At 40.3% G+C, this 18,946-nt stretch overlaps 1 protein-coding gene across 6 annotated transcripts in view; it reads right to left on the bottom strand.

Annotated features, from left to right (window-relative positions):
- Positions 1-18,946, bottom strand: part of AP2A2 (adaptor related protein complex 2 subunit alpha 2) — a 98,745-nt gene that overhangs the window by 65,129 nt on the left and 14,670 nt on the right. For all 6 annotated transcript variants that reach the window (XM_024216329.2, XM_024216346.2, XM_024216354.2 and 3 more), the window contains exon 2: positions 5,650-5,718. In XM_024216329.2, coding sequence (XP_024072097.2) covers positions 5,650-5,718 — 69 coding nt within the window. The remainder of the gene's footprint in view (positions 1-5,649; positions 5,719-18,946) is intronic.

Raw genomic sequence — 18,946 nt, 5'->3', positions numbered from 1 at the left:
TAAAAAAAAAAAAAAAAAAAAAAAAAAAAACCCACACCCAAGGCAGGTGATGAAATAGATGTTAACAGGATTTTTTTCCCCTCCAGATATGGAAAGCTGTCAACGGAGGGCAGAGGCACAACCAAGAGAGGAGAATATACAAAAAGGAAATATAGTTTATTGACCTGTGAAATAAAGAGCTGTAAAGAAGATGGATACAACAGGCAGCAGGTGATGCTAAAAACATAGTAAAAAAGAGATAATGAAATAAAGCAATCACACAATTTAGGGCTGTGAAGAAGTTTATTTTACTGGAAGATGTACCACCAATCTTGGCTTGGGGAGACCACAGGTTACTGCTAATGGGAACAGAGTCAAATTGCTCCTTAATATTGGGTGTACAAGCAGATCTAATGACCAAGTAAAAGTGCCACAGTGATACAAAGATTTTAAGAATTTTAAGCCCTGTTCCACAACAACATTCACTTATCTATGTTCCCCTCCATCAATTAACAAGCTCTGCTTTCAGAATAAAAGACACTTTTGTTAACCAGCAGAAAATGTCCCTGAGGAGGGGAGATTACAACATATAAATAATATGGATCAGGGCTAGCTGAAGGCAATTTCAGTGCAGACTGCACAACTCAAGTTAATTTTAGAAAGCCATTTCTGTTCAATGTTCGGGAAATGCCAACATGAAAAACCTATAATAGCAACAAAAGGAAGACTTAACTTTGTAAGTCTTTAATGTTTGTAATGCAACGACACACCACTGAACAAACACACTGACCCAGGAACCTATCCTTGCAACAAAGCCCGATGCCGACTCTGTCCACATAGCTATTCAAGTGACATCATCATAGGACCTAATCACATCAGCCATGCCATCAGGGGCTCATTCACCTGCACATCTACCAATGTGATATATACCATCATATGCCAGCAATGCCCCTCTGCCATGTACATTGGCCAAACCGGACAGTCTCTACGCAAAAGAATAAATGGACACAAATCTGACATCAGGAATCATAACATTCAAAAACCAGTGGGAGAACACTTTAACCTGTCTGGTCACCCAATAACAGACCTGAGGGTGGCAATTTTGCAACAGAAAAGCTTCAAAAACAGACTCCAACGAGAAACTGCTGAACTCGAATTGATATGCAAACTAGATACAATCAACTTAGGCTTGAATAGAGACTGGGAATGGGTGAGCCATTACAAACATTGAATCTATCTCCCCATGTAAGTATTCTCACTCTTCTTATCAAACTGTCTGTACTGGGCAATCTTGATTATCACTTCAAAAGTTTTTTCTCTTACTTAATTGGCCTCTCAGAGTTGGTAAGACAACTCCCACTTTTTCATGCTCTCTGTATGTGTATATATATATCTCCTCAATATATGTTCCATTTTATTCATCTGAAGAACTGGGCTGTAGCCCACGAAAGCTTATGCTCAAATAAATTTGTTAGTCTCTAAGGTGCCACAAGTACTCCTGTTCTTTTTGCAGATACAGACTAACACGGCTGCTACTCAAACAGTGGTTTGAGCATTGGCCTGCTAAACCCAGGGTTGTGAGTTCAATCCTTGAGGGGGCCACTTAGGGATCTGGGGAAAAATCAGTACTTGGTCCTGCTAGTGAAGGCAGGGGGCTGGACTCGATGACCTTTCAAGGTCCCTTCCAGTTCTAGAAGATAGGATATCTCCATTAATTTAAATTTAAATTTGGCTCCATACAAGCAGCTGTAGAACTACAACTTGTCTACAAATAGCTTTAAAAAAAAAAAAAATCACACACACAAGCCACAATGCTCACGCTTTCCTGGAAAGTCACTGTAATTAATATTTTCTCAATCTGCACAGAAACATGGCAGATTTTTAAAAAGCTGATATTGGGGAAAGGAGAGAGAGTCTCAGCCCCAAAAAATCCTCAACTGAGGAACAGTCAGCTTTACGAGGGAAAGAGTTTTTAAAATAAGGAATTCAACACATTAACATTTTGGAATTGTAAATGTTTATGTAATGACCTTCAATGCTAATGACTCAGTGAAATACCACTAGCAGAAAGCAGCCGTACTAACAAAGTGTAATCTGGTATCCTGCAATGCGTACAGTTATCCCATATGCTATCTATCTACATATGCTCTTTAAGTTTTTCATTTGCTAAAAAAAAGCAAGTTACAGAGAGAAGTGTGGGTTGGGACCCAACTTCAAATATCAAAACAGCAACTTTTAAATTCTCATTCTTGTGATTAAAACAAGCTTGCAGGAGTAACAATGTAGGCTTTTGAATGCCACTCTTGGAGGGAAAAAAAAAAAAAATCAGTCAAATTAACTTGAGCTGTGTGGGTAATTGGCTTATTTCTGAAGACTTGCATTTATGTGGCTCTGTGACAAAGAATATTAAGATAATTTGTAATATCTTAGTAAATTTCACCTATTGATTTAGTCCTCTTCCCAAAACACTGATTTCCCCACCCTTCCTGTTATTTTAGTGGAGCTGCAGTCCAAGCTGTGTTTTGTTTGCTTCCTTGATAGTGCACTAGTGCTGTGCACCTGAAAAAAAAAAAAAATTCCAGAGAATGGCATTCATCAAGTTATAGATTTCAAGGGAGTTTAGAGATACTTGCACCTGAAGTCACATGTGCAATCCATTAAAGTTAAAGATTCTTCTTGTACATATTTAATAAAGTAGATGTGGCCAGAAAGTCTGACTAACATTTTAATAAAAACTCTTAACTAGCTCTAAAAGAAACTGAGGACATTTCTTATTTCTTAGACAATGGAGATACTTAAGTGAGCCTCTGTCCCTAAAGCAGAAGTCAAGTCTCCCTTCTTTCAATGTACGGGGTATTCCAGGATCCGAATAGTACCATTGTAAACATGCTAAAAATAGATCTTTGAACTATATGGAGAATGAAGGGCCACGCACACTGACTACAGCTAGTTTTCCAGCCACATAAGGAGATATCAGGTTCCTGAACTCTATGCCTCACATGGGATGACAGATAAAGGAAGATGTGTTTGGAATGAAGGATGGATAATCTGAAAGAGGTTATCATGCCTGACATGAGATTAGAGCCCATAAATAGCAGGTGGGCTGTTCAGCTGGCAGTATACTGAACAGAGTAGAGATGGTTGCAGTCTGTGGCCCATACTGGAAATCTAGATAGGGTAAGCATGTAAAAGTATGTCTAGCTCATAGGTAAAAGGTTAGTAGGGATACATGATCAGAATAGGTGTTGAGTGGATTTTAGAACCATGATTTGAGTTCTAGTTTGTGTTTTAAAATGTTAGAATAGTTAAAAATTTAAGAGGCACAGCATTCTCAACTTAACGATAATTAAGTAGAGTCAAACTTTAATATTTGAAAATAGCTTGTTAGGGAAAATTTGACTGTTGATTAGCATTGTGTTACATATTTCGGTATTAGTCACAAAAATTAGCCAACACCATACGGCATGGTTATGTCTGATCCCCTGCAGAAGCTGGAGTGAAGAGCTGAGAAGATGTGCCATTTTTAGAAAAGTCACATTAATATACAACTAGAGAGAACAGTATGAGATTACATCAGCAATATGGTGGGCTGTGCAAAACCTCACATCAAACAGGATTTATGCCAACACTAAACAGATTGTCAATGAACTGAGTAAGCCAAGCATCCAACCATGCTATCTGGATCATTATAACCTAGTAATTATACGAAGTTCAGAACATACTTCTAATCCCCCCCACCCCCTGCCATTATCTGCACAGAACCTGCTGCAAGTCAGTTTGTAAAGTGGCTATTAGGACAATACCAAGGATTTATGAGGGGGAGCAATACAATCATAAACACTCAGAGCCTTGCCTATAGACCACATTCTGTACCTGCATCAACACCACCATAACCAGTGCCATAGCTGACAATGGTAGTATTACTGCAGATAAGGGTCAAAGCAAATGGTCTTGACAAAGTATAAGACTGTTTAGCCAAGTCTACAGAAATATCACCATTATCAATAATTGTAGACAAGACTTTGGAGACTGAAGCGATCCTATTATACCGATATCGTTTACCTCTAGGTCTGGGCATGTACAGAACATATTAGTATTAGATAAAAAGGTTTGATGCTCTTGTGATTGTCACTTCTCATTGAAGAAAATTATTTCACTGATGTACTGTCACTGCAGTGCACGTTTCTGCTCCATTTCACCAAATACTGCACTTAGGCTGCAAAATACCCAATTCAGAAGATATTTAAATTACAGCAACTGCTGTAAACTGTGAAAACTTTGCCTGTTGATTAAAACTTTCAGTTAAAGGCAGTAAACATTCTGATCAGTTTGAAGACATCTCTGATAACAGTATCATGTTGAATCGGTACAATGTTTATGAAGAAAAAACATTTGTGTGGTGTCTATCATCACTTGCAGTTGTTAATCTTAATTTGTTTCTCCTCTAGAAGCCACCTGTATCACTTTCCCTAGACACTTGTTTCTGCAAAAGAAGTCTGTTAATTAGCATGTGAACTAGTCTCTTTGCTCCCCAACATACTTTACTAACAAGATGCTTCATGTCTAGAGACTTTGCCTGATAAAATAAACAGCCCAGCTAAACAAATTTGAAGTCCGCTGCGTTTGCAGTTTTAAATACACCAAAACTTTGGACTATTGCAAGGTTATCAAGAGAGCAGAGCCCAGAAGTGCTGTATCTACTAAGTTTGAAATATACTGCAGGCAGATCAGTAAAATGTACACACCAGGATCTCCTGGCTATTCACTGAGGCCTGTGGCATATGAAAATGCTATGCTGGGCGCACGCTGATGCTTTTCGTCAGCAAAACTTTTGTCGTTCGAGGGGTGGTGTTTTTAAGACAAAGTCTAAGTGAACAAGTGATTACTCTGATTAGAAATAGCACTATTTGTGACAGAGAATAGAAGACTTTTGGGGAGCTTTTGAGAAAAATCTTAACAGGTTTACCATATAGTAAATTTGAAGATGCAGACAGCTTTCACCCTATTACACATTACTATTGAAATATATGCAGCCCTCACTCAGTATAACAAGTCAATATAAACATTTATTGAGTGAAGACACCGCTGGTGAAACACTTCATTAGGAAATTGCAGTGGCCACTAGTAACTGCACAAACCACACACTTAAATTCAGAACATTTAGGAATCTTGGATGAGATTACAACTATAGGTATATATGATGTATTAAATATACACTTGAAGTATAGTTTTAACACTACACAGCATGGAAGCTAAGTGTTCTCTAGCCTTCACTTTATAAGAATACTTAGTAATGCTCACATTGTATTACTATATTAAAATTTAAAACTGCTTATGTTGAATCTAATTTTAGAAGCCCCATTAAAAAGTCATTGATGGACCTATCCTCCATGAATTTATCTAGCTCTTTTTTGAACCCTGTTATAGTCTTGGCTTTCATAACATCCTCTGGCATGGAGTTTCACAGGTTGACAGATCATTTAGAATGGACAACTGCTCAGTTTTCAGTATTATATTTGATAGATAACACTAGCATTTTGCTCACTTGAGACCAGAACAAAGAAAAATGAAAGACAATAAAGAAAGAAAACTATCACATGATGAGATGAGAGACTAAAGTACAGGATAAAAGTCAAGGTAAAGATTTGAAGGTTCTTAAAATACACTTACCTTTAAATTTTGACCGAATGTTTGCCAGTTCTTTGTTTATCCTCTTTATCTCTGCTTCTTTGCTTTTGCCTGAAATCAAGACAATTTACATCAAGGTTCAGCATTTCAAACAGCTCCTAATTTGACTATAAATTCTTTCAGCACAGCTTTTTCAACTCACCATTCACTCACTAAAAGTGGGGACATTGGTAGAATCTTTTTTCCCCCCACAGCAATAATAGACTACAAAGTGAACACCAAGTGTAGTACATTAACATCTTCTGGGGAATGGAAAGCCTTTTTTTAATTAAAAAAATTAAAAAGGTTTATCACTCTGCTCTCCCACATTAAAGTGTCCAGAGAACAAAGTTTCAGAGTATTTGACAAATAGCCAAAAGTTAAAAAAAAAAAAAAAAAAGGTCTGATTTTTAACCTATTACTTAGACCAGGGGTAGGCAACCTATGGCACGGGTGCCAAAGGCGGCACGCGAGCTGATCTTCAGTGGCACTCACACTGCCCAGGTCCTGGCCACCAGTCCGGAGGCTCTGTATTTTAATTTAATTTTAAATGAAGCTTCTTAAACATTTTAAAAACCTTATTTACTTTACATACAACAATAGTTTAGTTATATATTATAGACTTATAGAAAGAGACCTTCTAAAAATTTAAAATGTATTCCTGGCATGCGAAACCTTAAATTAGAGTGAATAAATAAAGACTCGGCACACCACTTCTGAAAGGTTGCCGACCCTGACTTAGAAGAAAAATCATGCATGGCATAATTTTCAAAATAAGAAGTCAGTGCTTTCGAAAGGTTTACCTATAATTTATTTGCATATAGTTTTCATGTGTGTGCTGCTCTTTTACAAAAAGGGGGGCGGGAAATGAGATCAGACATGTAAGAAATAGAAAAATGAAATTGTAAAAAACAAATTGGAGCGTGAACTCCCGGATATATATATAACAAACAACTTTTAACTCATTTTTAAAATCTAATCAATAGTTTGATTTTGCCCTCTGAACTCTCCCTGAGCAATTCAGTTACCGAGCAATTGTGGTCTTAAAACCTTCTACCATTACTCCTGAAGTCCTTAAAAAAAATAAACCATTTAAACTTAAATTCTTGTTATTAAGTGGCCATTAATGATCAGTAGGCTTGTGTGCCCTATCTTTAACTTGCATACTTCCATATCATTGTTCTTTTGATCAAACATTTACAGGGCCACCCAGAGGATTCAGGGGGCCCGGGGCAAAGCAATTTCGGGGGCCCCTTCCATAAAAAAAAAAAGTTGCAATACTATAGAATACTATATTCTCGTGGGGCCCCCTCTGGGGCCGGGGGCAAATTGCCCCACTCCCCCCTCCCCCGGGTGGCCCTGAACATTTATAGCATAAATAACTAAATAAATAAATAAAAAAAAAAAAAAAAAAAAGATTTGAAGTTCCTTACAGTCTAATGACACTACAAGTTCATGAGTTTGCTTTACTATCATTGGAGCTTACACAGCATTTTTCTGCTCTGCAGCAGCCTGCTTGCTTAATGAGAACAGGAATAAAGAACTTTAAAAAGGAGCATGTTGATGATGAGCCAATATACTACTTGCCTACAAAAGCAGCAAGGCATAGCTGTGGGAGGACTTGCATTTACACCCTAGCAATAGGAAACTGCTCTACCAGCTGTCAAAGGAGTATTTAGATTTCATTTTGTAATACTTTTTTTTTTTTAAACAAGCTATAAGTCAAATATTTTCTCCTTAGAGGAGAAAAAAAATACACAGAGACGTTCAGGGAAAGTGGCTGTGTTTTGACATTTAGGTGATGATACATTTGCCTACCCCAAACAAAATAATTTAAGTTTCACAAACACATAACTGTACACAGCAATCAGTACACTAGCTTTTGGGTTCGGTCTTTCAACAATATCAAACAAGTACATGGAGTTATAGTATTGTGTTCACTTCAACTTTAGTTACTTCCTATGATCAACTGGCTGAGACTTAACCAAGGCATGACTGAGGTAATGCTTGCATGTGAAGGAAAGCAAATGGAAGAAATGACAAAGACCATTTCAGCTCCTTTCACTGGAGACGTGGGCCAACAATTTGTATCGTAAATTCACATTTAGAAGGCTGCTTGGGTCTTCAGCTTCAGATTTCCAGGAAGCAGCAGTAGCCAACACTACTCCTGCCCTCACTCATGTGCATTTAGCTAGAACGCCCTGACCCAGGGCCCATGCTTTCTTTGTAGTCACATTGCTGCACAGTTTATTGCACAATTCACTAGTTTTCAAGAGTGCCACAAATTTAATGCTGACCACATGGAGCATCAAAAACTCCCTCTGCAGCAAGGAAGGCAATAACTAGTAATGCAAAAGAATGTATCCAGACAACGGACAGACGGGAGATACCCAGGGTAACTGGTTGTGCAGGTGAGGGAGCTAGGGCCAGGAGGAGGTTTCCAATGATACTCCTGCCTTTGAGGTTAGTAGAATCCCAAGGGCCAATACAATTCAAACCAGCTTTTTACCTTTTATTTAAATGCAAGGTTCAGAGGAACTAAAAAAGTTGTGGAACTTTACTACAGGTTCTGCAAATACCTGAAAGTGATTAAGACTAAAGGAAAATTCAGTTCTGCCATCAATACATCTGTTACCAGGGCCGTCCTTACCCATATGCAAACTACGCAGCTGCCTAGGGCACCAGGAAATATGGGGCAATTTGGGCAAGGCTGGGAGCCAGGGGAGCAGAGCGGAACAGGCTGGGGCCAGGTCGCCCCACTTCCCGCTGCCCCATGAGTGCGGGGTCGGGCCCGCCCTGCAATCACCGGGCAGCAGGAAGTGGGGCAACCCAGCCCCAACATGTCCCGCCTCCCAGCACGAGCCGGCGGAGCGTTTCCCCCCTGCCCACCAAGCCTGCTCCTGCCCCCCACAGACCTTGAGCACAGCCCCCCACCGGAGGCCTGAGCCCAGCCCCCCAACCTGTGGGGGGGCTGCGTAGGGCACCACAATGTCTAGGGATGGCCTTGTCTATTACATTAGAATAATGAAAGCACAGAATGAGTAGTATGTGCACTGGTGCTTTCCTACTCTGTACCAACAAAGGGTAAACAAAACACAAGTATATAAAGCAAAGTGTAGCAACAACTAGGTAATGTGACTTATCCCATTGAAGGTTCTGTTTGCCATTTTGACAGTAGCAGCTGTGAGTTATTATGTGGCTTTTCATTCTGTAAGATACAGAGTGCTTTACGAAGAAGCTACACCTAGCCCCATTTATGCACCAAAATCCTGGTGAAGTCCAGGCAAACGTTGGGAGGGAATGCTTCCATTAAACAGCACAACAATGCAGGAGGACAGTTAGCTTCAGATTTCCAGGAAGCAGCACTGCTGACCAGGCCATTAGAAGTCCAGTCAGTGGCGCGGCGGGACTAAGACAGGCTTCCGGCCTACATTGGCTTTGTGTGGCTCCCAGAAGCAGCGGCATGCCCCCACCCCCCACCGCGAAGGGGCAGCCAGGGGGCTCCGCACGCTGCCCCTGCCCCAAGCGCCAGATACGCAGCTCCCACTGGTGGGGAACCACGGCCAATGGGAGATGCGGGGGCAGCGCCTGTGAACGGGGCGGCGCGCACAGCTGCCTGGCCACGCCTTCGCATAGGAGCTGGAAGGGGGACATGCCACTGCTTCCAGGAGCTGCTTGAGGTAAGCACCACCCAGAGCCTGAGCCCCTGACCCATCCCACGCCCCAACCCCCTGCACCAGCCCTGATCCCCCTACTGCCCTCTGAACAACTCTGTCCCAGCCCAGAGGACCCCAAATCCCTCATTCCCAGCCCCACACCCCCAGGTGTAGCCCTCACCCCGGTGAAAATGAGTGAATGAGGGTGGTGAGAGTGAGTAACAGAGGGAGGGGGGATGGAACTGGGGTGGGGCCTCAGCGAAGGGGCGGGGCAAGGATATTCGGTTTTGTGAGAGTAGAAAGTTGGCAACCCTACCTAATCGTTACCTTTAAGAAAAGGCTTGGGATTTTTGTAGTGCAAGAACAAAATAAAGACAGGATGGTGTGAGAGGAAAATGATTTAAGTAACTGGGATTACAATAATTTTAAAATATGGCAACTAACAAATGAGACTATTTTAAGGGCTTATGTATTGAAGTCTGAATTGTGTTGAAATTTCCCTAGTAAGAAACCCTCCTGTAGAGAAGAAGGCTTTTGGTCTTTAGTTACGTGGTCCTGTTTTCAGCAATCCAACTTGTTTCCATATGACCAGAATTGTGGAAAAAGTGTTAAAACAAAGAGCTAGTATTCATGTAAATTTCAGTGACTACTGACAAAAAGCTGCTGGCGCGCCATTTATCTTTTACAAAGGGGAAGAGTAAAATGCTGACCTTTAAGACCTGAATAATTGAGTCACAAGAGATTTTGCACTTCCTTTGAAAGTTCATCTAGATAACTAGGCACCACTGAATACCGACATCAGTCTGAGATATCACTACATTTATTGTTTCTATGAGAGGCAGCAGGAAGAAAATAAATACCTTGCTCTTGTATAGGCAAGTCTACTACGCTTTTATAAAAAGAGAAGTGCAAAATAAAGACTCAATAGCAGAATATTTAGGAATATGTGTAATTAAGATTAGAGAAACTGAACACTTTCTATAACATCTTTAAACTATCTCACCCCACTTTAAACAGAATTTAACATCAACATTACAATACAAAAAATGAGTGTGTGGGTTTTACATTACATAGATACAGAAATTAAGACAAGAGATTTAATTATGTGCTCCAGGTCTCACTCAGAGCCTGGATGGAGTCAGGATCTTAATTTCAAGTTTGATGCTTTAACCACAAAAAGCTATCCTTCCCTGCCCCTAAAGAATACTTCAAAAAAGGCTTTTTACCTATTGGGACTCATGCCTAGGAAATGGTTTTTATTTCTCTAGAGGCAGTTGACTACAAAAGTATCTAAGCATAAGGAAAGTTGTACCAAAATACTTCATGCATTTGTGATGCCAGCAACCCTTGAAGGGGGGAGAAAAGAAAACCTACCAGACTACATTCTCACCAGAAAAAATGACTATTTCTCAGTCTACACATTGCTAGAACTCTCCCAAATCCTTAACGTTTCCGTTAAAAAGTCAGTGTACCCACAAATATATAGCAGAGTCCAGAATTTATATAAAACCCTGTCAACAGTAGCCAAAAACCTGCCCTAAGGCAAAGTATATAAATTGTTCCAGGCCATGAAGTATGATGAACGAAATGTCTTCTCAGACGGAGATTAATAAAACACAAACAAGGCAGCTAATGCAACTCTGTCTATACTACCAACAAGTTGCTTCAGTATTTACTGTATTCCACATGTAAGAGGGCCAGCAACAGTCAAACTCATAACTAATCCCCAAGTCATCTGCTTGGTCAACATATTTTGATGATTTCAGCTACATTAATGCCTTGGACATAAAATCAGTAATTCCTTCATGAATTTGTTGGACACTAGTGTAGTATTTTTGTAGAATGAGCTGTTATGCTGCCCTGCAGAGTAGGACACTGCAGTCCCTTCCCTGTTTTTTCTTACAGATAAGGACTAGGCAATTGCTTTTCAGCTACACACCATTTAATAACTGTCCAGAAAGCCATCTTCACAAAAGGTCACTTGAATTCATCGGCTTCTAAATCCATACTAGCCGGGCAACTGAGAGAAATACACACGTCAAATTTAGCATGGAGGCATGTTTTTCTTTGCCTTTGGAGGATTCCCTTTTATTAACTTCAGCTAGAAGTGTCCAGATTGCATCTTGCTTGAGAAGGCTCAAAGCCAAAAGAACAAGTCCCTGGAATGTATCATACAGGGAATCCCCTGTATACACTGGGGTTGTGTTTTTGGAAAGGGCGATGGATACCGAAATGATGTATACCAGGGAATTTTTCTCCATAAGAAATAATGGAATAAGGGGGCGGGGGGTGGGGGGAGGAATGCATTCACAACTTCACCACACTCGCCTTGGACAATGCTCTTTTCGCCTAAACAGTGTACTCTTTTACACTGACAGGTTATACAGTACACATTTTACACAAAAAACATTGAATAAAATAATGTAGAACCCTACTAATACCGTTCAAACATCGAACATTTTAATACAGTAAATACAGAACAGTAATACAGTATAAAACACGGTCAATTACACTAAATTTAGGTAGGGGGTGGCGACTGGGTTTTCTTGGGTTGGCTTTTCTGTGGCTGGGTTTTTGGTTGCAGAAGTCTTAAAGGATTTTATCGACGTCTGCTCTCCTGCATGGATCTGAACGATAGATCTCCCTGTAGCAAGCCACTGCATCATTGAGAGCCCTGGAGACTTTGGCAGACCGTTCACGAAAAGGATCACAGCTCTGTAAGATTTCCGTCATCTCATCCAGCAACCCAAAGAAATGGGAGAGATTCTTTGTCGTCACACTCCTGGCTTCCTGCTCTACGTCAGCATCATCCTTGCTTTCTTTGGATATCTTTTGTTGGTCCAGCTCAATTAGTTCCTCGTTTGTCAGCTGCTCAGTAAGAGACTGCAACAACTCCTGTACATCATCCTCCTCCACCTCCTTGAAGCAGACATCCTTTGCCAACTTGACAATTCCTCGCTTGAGACCAGGAACGGCATCAAATCCCATGAAGCGGTGGACAGCATCTGGCCATGCACAGCGCTAAACGCCATTCATACATTGTGAAGTGACCTCTTCCCATGACGCGTCAATGTATAAATGGCGTTCAAGATATTGTAGGACTTCCAAAACTCCTTTATACTGGGCTTTCCTTCACCTGCCATCTCCTTAATCAGCATGGAGAACATCCTCTGTAGGTAATAAGCCTTGAATGTGGCCGGAGGACGCAAATACAGTATTGTACAATAGGGGAACACGTTCCCATTCATGTCGGTCCCAATCCGTGCAAACAATGATATGCACCTCTAGACCAACGTAAATCGAACAGATTCCCCCCCATTGATGAGCGACAGATATCCGAAACAGGTAAGGGGGAGATGTATACCGGGAACCCTCTGTATTCGTGGGATCAAAAAAGGCACAGGATTTGCTTTTGAATGTATTTTTTTCAGACTACTACAGTAAATTATTGTGGCTCGAGGGAAAAGTGGTGGCTCCACTGCTGCTGCTTACAGTAAATGTCCACCTGGCATTACTCCTTTTACAGCTGTACCACTACTTCAGCTTCAGCTGTGGTTGAGAACAGCCACAAGATCATAAATATGCTGCTTTTGCTTACTACACTCAAAACTAAAGATAGCAGGTTGTGCCTTCTGCGAGTTTTCTAAATTTACTGCAATCAACTTTCACTTTAGTGGCTCATGCAACTCAGAACTAGAAGATCTTGCTACTGTTCAGATTAAAATTGACAAAGTGAAGAAATTAAGATTTAAGTGAAATCCTTTAACATTTCATCAGTACAGTGCACTTAACCCTCTGCACTGCTTTGATAGCCTCTGGGTGTCCATCGCAACTCTTAATTAGTGAGCAGGGTCTCATGACTCACGAAAGTTAAATAGGATTGGGAGTAAAACACACCTCTAAACGTGGCAGATCAAAGTCTCTGCACTTAGCCATGCTGCCTCACAGAATTTACCAGATTTGTGCATTTAATGATACTTTCTGTAAAATGCTTATTTAACCCACTGCTTTACATCTGCTTATAGCTGGTCTAGAGAGTAGGAGGAGGATCTACTCCTTATGCCAGCTTATGTTTGTTTTTGAGTTCACATGAGAGAAAGCTGTGCTGCAGCGCTGAAAGCCCAGAGTTCAAACCCTACCAATGCCACATGGAAGTGTGTTGCTACAGTTGCCATTAAATTTCTCTTTTTTGAGAGAGAAATTGCATACAAAAACTATATTACAAGAATATTAGTGTTGCAAAGCCAAGCAAGTTAGAACTGCTGAATTATGATTGCATGGTCTTTGGAAATACTTCTGTGCAGGAAAATAAGGATAGACTCAAGCACAGCCAAAGCAGGAATGTAAAGGGTATACATGTCAATTCAGAGTACATCCTCTCCCTCACACTTAGTTACTTCAGTCTTCCTAGTTTCTAGGTTTACCCCAAGATTTGAAGCTGAAAAGGAAAGCCAGCAAGTCAATTGTCATGGACAAAAGATGGATACAGCATCACAGTAAGTAATTGCTAAATGGGGTGATCCAGTGGTTAGAGGTGCCTCTGAGCTCAAGTTCACCAAGGTCCATGTCTCTGGAGGACAAGCTACTGAAACAGGTCCAAGCCAACCAATGAGATCAAGAGTAGCTCGAGACCTTTGTATTTAGGTATTACTATCAGGAAGTTAGACGTGATCTTTGTGTGATTTAACCATATACATCAAATTGTTTTTATATAAGTGGGCCTGCTGTTTCATTATTGTAGTATCCACTGATTCAGCATTTGCTTCAATGCCTAAGCAAACATCCAGATGTTGCAGGAGTGTTGTTGAGGCTGCACGTCTTCAAAGCATCTGAGAACAGTACCTGAGAGAACTAACACTAGTCAACTCAAGCACCTCAGTCAGCAGAGTGGCAAACAGCATCCTTTATACTTTCAAATCAGTTATTTAACTGGATTTGGCAGTTTACCAGACTTAGAATTTAACAGTTTACAGCCTGCCACCCACCCTCCTTCGATACGTACAATGTGTTCAGTCTCCACCAATGAACTATTAGATTTGATTACCACCTCTTTTCCAGAAGCTGAAGGGTAATTATAAAACCACTGAAGAACACAGGCGGTCAAAAAACAATGCTTTTGAGAATGAGAATTACTGTAAATAGCTGATTTTTTTTTTTTTACAGTAAATAAACCCACAATCAGATAAATATTATAATTATCTAAAACAACCTAATCTGAACTAGCTAGATTTACTAGAAATCAGTAGAGCAGAAGAGAGGGAAGAGTTAGACAAGAGATGAATTGATCCTTCTTGGTTTACTCATTTAGAGGACGTTTCAGATCTAGGACATCAGCTTGGCAGACACCAGGGTTCTGAGACAGAGTTTTTAATATATTTTGATTAGTTCATTATTTAATACTTACTAAATAAGTGAGCTGCTCCAGTAAGGTAAGTTGTTGCCATTGCCACACTAAGCAAATGCATGCATTTCATGGACAAATGCAAATTGCTCATGCTACATTTCATGCCCAAGGCGCACACATGCAGGCTCTAATACAGATGTATCATTCTCAGCTGCACAAAGCCATTCATTCTTATGATCTTTCCTTTGTTTTTCCAACTGGCTTTGGCTCATCTGGCTGCAAGGCGTTTCAGGGCCTTAAGAATGTTTAAGGACAGCTCTTTTCCTTGCAATGCTTTCTTTAATCACCAACTTCAAGGAGGTATATCTTGGTGCAGGGATGGCTCCAGCTACTGAATCTAATAAACTGGGCTGTAAAGCTGAACAATGCAAGTCTCAACACCTGAATTCGGTTAGATATGGCATTAAGTGCATCATATATAACAAAGTAAAATGTAGATAAACTCCAGAGTATGGAAAGTAGAGTTTAGTGACCAGTAATGATCTTAATTAGAACTAATTACAGAAAGTTTTAGGGTGTTTAAGAACTAACTGAAGAAAGTTCTATGGGGTTTAAGAATTAGAACAGAGACCTTGATTGGAACCCAAGATATTGCTCTCTGCAGTGTACTATTCTAGGAGGCAGGGGTAGTTTTTTTCCTAACCCAATGGTTTTTACTGGATCCCCTTTTCCTTAATTAGGTGCCCAGGCAACTTCCTCCATAGATATCTGCAGAGATGGAACCCTCCAAGGAGATGCAACTTTAAGCACCCACTTAACCCTAATTTGGCAGCTCATTCTCTGCTAAGAGGGAGTGTTCTTAGGAAGCTTACACAACCTAACAGCTATTATCCTGCAGTTCTCAAAGAGATGCACATTTTCCTTTCCTGAAGAGAAGGCTAAAGGCACTGGGATTGAAGTCAGTACTTTATCTAAAAAACTGTCCACATGCTGCAGGTAGAAATTCTAATCCAAACTTGCTAGCTTTAATATTGTTGCTCATAAGAAAGAGGTGCCAAGGAGCAGCTTTGGCATTGAATGTACACTATATATGGTAAAGGCTTCATTAATCAAGATTAATGATTGTATCACACACACAAGGCCTATCTGGGGGCTGTTTTGCCATTTAGTTCTCCACAGATTGTACAACCTATTTCCTAAACAAACTAATATAGAATCACAGCAGCTTCCAGAAAATATTAGATGCAGACAGCTACCCTGAACACCAGGATGTTTTATGTACAACCTTTATTACTGGACTATGTTTTGGACTGTAAGATGCTTGTAGTAGGAAATTTTGGCTTTTACTCTGATATTATGAATACTGTTTTGGTTCTTTACTTTGTGATCTTTATGGTTGGCATTCAGCTGGACTACTTAAGACCTAAGTGCTGGACACCACAATTATTTTGAATTTCTGCTTACCTTCCTTTGATTTGCATCTTACTGAATCACCATCTTAACTGTAATATGTAGATGACAGAGCCTATAGAAGAAGCCGGTGTTGCTCTCAAAATGCTTGCCAGGGGACATAGCATAAGACGAGTCTTGCCCACAGCTGGCATCTGTCCCAGCATCTTCAACATTTTTCCTAATGCCTAATGTACTTCCTCTCCAATTTTGCCAAATTCAGTTTATGGGGGCACATAAGGTGCCATTGAGTGCTGTTTTTAACCAGGCCTCTGCAGCAGTACTCTCCAAGGATTTAGTTACTAGTTGGTACTCTGTCTCCCCACTGATGCCTTAAAAATGATAAAGACCCAAGTAAAAACAAGGATTCTGTAATGAATTACTTAGGGATTGTAATTATGTTATGTAATGTATGTGCATACCATTTACAGATGGATTTCACTAATTTATGGCTGGGTGCTGACATTTTATCCAGTGCCTCATTACAACTCTTTTGGCATAATAAACAAAGCGATACTCAAAACTACTGATATGCTTCTTTTTTGCCAATGATGGCAAATCAACTTGAAGCCCTCATTCCATTTATAGTAATCTATAATATTAAAAAAAAGTCACCAGGTATCATGTTCTGAGCATTAACTGGTAACAGTGCTGTCAGCAGAGGACCACAATTTAACTTGAGAGCGCTGCATGTTTGACATGCCTGTATTAAAGTATAATTAAAAGACGTTGAGTTTTAAATAGTTTCTAAAATATACATCTACATAATTGGTCTAGGTCTGTCTTGTTTGGTACCCTTGTACTCATGGGAGAAAGGACTTTCGAATGATACCCAACTCAGCCCATTTCCAATGAAATTATATTATCAAAATTTCCACCAACTAGAGGACCTGGGAGCCGGGCGGGCGGGAAGGAGGGGGAGGAGGGAGGAAAGGAAGGCAGTACATTCCCGCTCCCCCACCACGCTGCAGAAATTATGATTCCACAGATTTTTAAGAATGAAATGACACCCCCCTTACCTTTCTATCAACTTGCCCACAGAATTACACTCCCAGACTAGTTCCATCTCAGCTAAATACTCTGCTGACCAGTTAATGTGATTTTTGGGCCAAAGGAAAGGCACTCAAAAGTATGATGCAGAATGGTCTCGTGAACCAAGCACAGGATTGAGAACAAGGAAATCCTGAATTCCTGATCCCCACTGACAGTGGACACAGGCTTTAAAAACTCCCCCTGCAGTAACTCATTGATGTCAGCATGGCTATTATACTAAATTTTAGTATAATAAATACAAATTATTTTTACTCATTTCACCTGCCTTTAAATGGCAGAAACTAAAGGTTCATGTAAATTTGTAGTTAAAGTACCCATTGTATGCTCTGCTGATCTGCTATTCTGTATAGTTCTGGCACCAATACACTGTGAAAACTATTCCTTTTAATCAGCAATGGAAGAACACTGATGCCAAAACTACAGTAAGGATTAGCCCTTCACTACAGAGAATGTCATTAACTTCATGAAGTACGATGTCAATTCCACCCTCCTCCTCTCCCTAATCCGACATGCAGCTGGTTATCTGGCACAGCAGGGTGAAGGAAAAAAAAAAAAAAAAAGACAGACTGCACAGACCTATAGCACCCTGTAGCAGCTGCCTGCAAGGTGCTTATCTTCTTTGTAGCATGCCTGCCCTTATGTGGTATAAGTGTGAACTTGGGGTACATCCCACTGATTATCTGGGATGGTTGATTTTGTCAGTAACAGCATGGGCAAGCATCCTAACATACCATTCCCTTCAGATGAATTCAAACTGGTCCCAGATCTCTTAGTGTCTGATATTAGGGTTTATCACATGTTCGAGCCAGAGTCAAATGAACAAGGACACCAAACTAAGTAGTAAACCTCCATGCAAAAAACAAAAACAAAAACAAAACACTCTACTTAAGTTTTGTTCAGGTACAAAATTATGCAGTGCAAGTGACTTCTTTCTAATATTAAGTGTAGTATGTTACAGAAGTGTCCTCTTAGGGCCTGAATCATTAGACTACATCCTGCCCTTGCAGGGAGTAAGCTTGAACCAAAAAGTCCTCTTTTTCTGAACAGCTATAGGGCAAATCTTCCAAAAGGCACAATAGGTAGTTGGGCACCTGGTGCCTTTGAAAATCCTGCCCTGAGCAGGTAACATTCATAGGTAGGGTAGTTACATAGTTGCTGATGGTGTTTAATCTAATAGAGACTATGATGATGGGCATTTTATATGTGCTACTACATGACAATGAATTTCTGTCCAAAATAAGAGGAGTCCTTTCCTCTTTTTCTAACCTGTTTTCCTCAAATGTGGTGCCAAATGTCTTCCACTTCATTTTTGGGAAACACTTGAGTGAACAGATGGGGACTAGCATGCTAGCTTATTTAGATCAATAGAAAGCTCTCAGGTTAACATTGATCCATATTATTTCCCGTGAAAGAACCCCAATATCCTCTAGTCTGCTTTTGGTGATAGCCAGTGAAAGACAGCAAGAACTGAACTAAACACGAACGGCACAAAGGTATCCATATATGAAAATTATGACCCACATAATATTTCAGTGCAAGTTTATAAACAGTGTGTTTGTTTTTTACTCCTGAGATAGTTGAAATGTCTACTGTTTTGGGACCTAGTGCATCATCACAAGTGAGATATGCCACAATCTGGTCTATGTAACAGAATTCCTAGTTCCAGTGAGAATGTAATGCTCCCACACCCAACACTTAAGTGTACAACTTTCCCAACATCCAGGGAAACCAATTTACCATAAGAAGTTCAAATCTGGCTACTTTTAGGACATCTGAACTCCATCTGGTAGATTAATTT

The sequence above is a fragment of the Terrapene carolina genome, unplaced genomic scaffold (assembly GCF_002925995.2).
Source record: "Terrapene carolina triunguis isolate 2854851 unplaced genomic scaffold, T_m_triunguis-2.0 Scaffold171, whole genome shotgun sequence".
NCBI classification, from domain to species: domain Eukaryota; kingdom Metazoa; phylum Chordata; order Testudines; family Emydidae; genus Terrapene; species Terrapene triunguis.
Note: the sequence above shows the minus strand (reverse complement) of the source record. Positions and strands in the feature narration are given on the sequence as shown.